This window comes from Frankliniella occidentalis, unplaced genomic scaffold (genome assembly GCF_000697945.3).
Source record: "Frankliniella occidentalis isolate FOCC.00 unplaced genomic scaffold, Focc_3.1 Scaffold34, whole genome shotgun sequence".
NCBI classification, from domain to species: domain Eukaryota; kingdom Metazoa; phylum Arthropoda; class Insecta; order Thysanoptera; family Thripidae; genus Frankliniella; species Frankliniella occidentalis.
In genome coordinates this window covers 135,086-137,688 of record NW_026267164.1, presented here as the reverse complement: position 1 = coordinate 137,688, position 2,603 = coordinate 135,086, and the positions used below count along the sequence as shown (strand labels likewise).

Genomic DNA, 2,603 nt, shown 5'->3' with positions numbered 1-2,603 from the left:
GGAGGGGATAGGGTGGGAGACACTCGCCGAAATGCTAGGATCCTCCAGTTTCTTGAAGTAGGTTTTAGCGCGCTCGAAACGTTCCCTCCGCTCCAAGAGCGTGGAACTTGCTCCGACGGCACAGTCGATCGCACCAATGTCCTGCTCAAGCTCGACTGTCGGCAAGGCTACATTTAAAGAAGATAAACACCGGTCTCAAACGAGCCCTTTTAAGAGAAGCATTTTTTGAACTTGCGCCCCCAACTTCCTTTACCTCGGTTCGAAGTTTTGCTGGTTCGCATCGCGGTGCTGCCTGTGTCAATATGTCGGCTGCCGGGACCTCCCCCTGGCGCGGAAGTTCCACTCGCCCTAACCGAGGCCGAGAACGCCGTGGCCGTGGTCGAGGTTGCGACAGGCGGTGGTGGCGGCGGCGCGCGCTTCTTTGGGACATTGAAAGCGCTCTGCTGTCGCTTTTGCGCCTGGTGCACCTGCTGAGTCCGCCTCTCCAGGGCCTCGATCTCCCTCCTAATCCTGGTGACAGGGTCCACGACCTCCGCGGCACAACATGGCGTTCTCGCCGATACCTTCTGCTGCTGCGCCGTGCTCTCGAAGAACCGCCTGCCGGACTTGACGATGCCGGCCGCCGGGAGCGCCTCCGCCTCGCACGCCCCGGTGCGCGTCCGCGCCTTGCGTAGCACCTGGAGTCTGCTGCTGGAGCCTGCCGTGAAGTCTTCGGGTGGGGACGGGGCCAGGGCGACCCTGTGCTTCCTTGGGGTGGGCTTGGGTGGGGGGGTCGGAGGGCCTTGCCTCTCCGGCTCAGCCTGCCGCGGTGGAGTCGACGTCAGCACCACCGTGTGCACCGCGGACGAGGCCGCTGGTGCGGGCGCGGGTCTGTCGGAGGTTATGCCCCTCCCCTTGGCGGGGGCGGCGTGGGGAGCGTGGGCGACGCCTTCCCCCTCCGTGTTGCGCTGGAGCTGCTTGTCCCAGAAGAGCTTCCGGTGCGTGACGCGCATGCTGAGCGGGAAGCCCGCCTCGGAGATGAGCGAGTCTAGGTCACCGAGGTCGCTTTCCGCCGGGGCTGATAGGGAGAGCTGCTTGGTCTCGCTGACGTCCTCCAGCGAGCGGTACAGCGGGTGCTTCCGGTCGACGGGCTCGGCGTCCCCCTGACTCGTCGGGGAGGGCCTTGGCTCTGGCTCCGGTCCTGGCCCAGGTTCTGGCTCCGGCCCCGGACCCGGCCCTGCAATGCTGGGGGAGGACGGGGAAAGGTGTTTTCGCCGGGGTGACCTGACTGGGGGCTTCGGGGGCACGGGCGGCCTGTAGGTGGAGGAGCCCGAGTCTGCGGAGGTGGTGGTCGGGCCCGGCCTTGGAGACAGCGGTGGAGTGGCGATCATGCGGATGGTGGTGTCCGAGCCCGACTGCGTGACAATGAGGATATCGTCGTCGGGCTCAATGGTGGGCACGGCGGTGTACAGGGAGTCGCAGGGCCCGGGGAGTCCCGTCGTGGCTGGTGAGAGGTGGTGCTGGCCCTGGCCAGCGATGAGGAGGAGCTTGTCGCACAGCTCCAACAGGCTCTCCTCCTCTTCCTTCCTCCGCTCTCTATTTTGCGCCTTGCCCTGCTGGCCGAGTTGGCCCACCTCAATGCCCTCGATAGTGTTCTCCAGGGCATCGGCGATGTCGGCGAGGTGACCAACCGCGTCCTCGCTGACTCCCTCCCCTAGGCGCACCTGGAGCGCACCCATGGCCCCGAACTCAGCCACACTGTTCTCGTCGGGGCTCCCCTCGTCCTCCTTCTCCGTGCGCCCGGCCGCGACTGCAGCCTCTGCCACGACCACCGGGGTGTTCTCCTGAATGGGGGGTTTTGCCAAGTCCTCCACCAACGACTGCAGCGCTTCAGTTAGTGCTTTGCTGCCGTCAACCTGGTCACAGTTACCCAGAAAGCTGGGCTCGTCGACCGAGTCCTGACTCTCCTCCAAATACTTAAAGAACTTCGTCGCCGGGTAGGAGCGGGCGTGGGGCTGCTTGCTAATGGTGGGCTCGCGCACCAGTGAGTTGAACTCGGCCTCTACGGGCTCCACGGGCCCGCACTGGGTCTTCATCAGCGATTCGAACTGGCGCTCGATCTCCTTCTCACTGTCCGGGGAGAGCAGTGGCAGTGAGTCCAGCAGGAGGGCAGCCGAGTCCTCGGCGCTGGCCTGCTCGGCCGGCTCCGGATTGGTTTCTGCTGTCACATTGTCAACGGCCACCGTCGAACCATTTTCGCGAATACTTTCAATTTCCTGGCTTTCAGAAAGCGATTTCCCGTCACGTTGTTCTGGCCCGATATCGCCCCCCGATGTCTTGGCGGCGTTGTTTGCGGCCCGCTGCTTCTCAATATTCATGACGAGGGCCGTGGACCTGGGCAGGGGGAGGGGCAGCGCTGGGTGTTCGGCGAAAGGCTCGGCGGGGGACTCGGCGAGGGGCTTGGTGATGGGTTCTTCGTTGGACTCGGCGAGAGGTTCGGTGTGGTACTCGGCGTTCGATTCTGGAAGTGACTCGTCGTAGGACTTGCTAATGGGTTCTTCGTTGGACTCGGCCAGAGGTTCGGTGTGGTACTCGGCGTTCGGTTCTGGGAGGGACTCGTCGTA

The 2,603-nt window shown here is 64.3% G+C and overlaps 1 protein-coding gene across 1 annotated transcript in view; it reads right to left on the bottom strand.

Annotated features, from left to right (window-relative positions):
- Positions 1 to 209: 209 nt before the first annotated feature.
- Positions 210 to 2,603, bottom strand: part of LOC127749136 (histone acetyltransferase KAT6A-like) — a 17,810-nt gene continuing 15,416 nt past the window's right edge. Inside the window, exon 2 of the mRNA XM_052265992.1 lies at positions 210 to 2,584. Within this exon, the coding sequence (XP_052121952.1) occupies positions 210 to 2,584 (2,375 nt within the window). The remainder of the gene's footprint in view (positions 2,585 to 2,603) is intronic.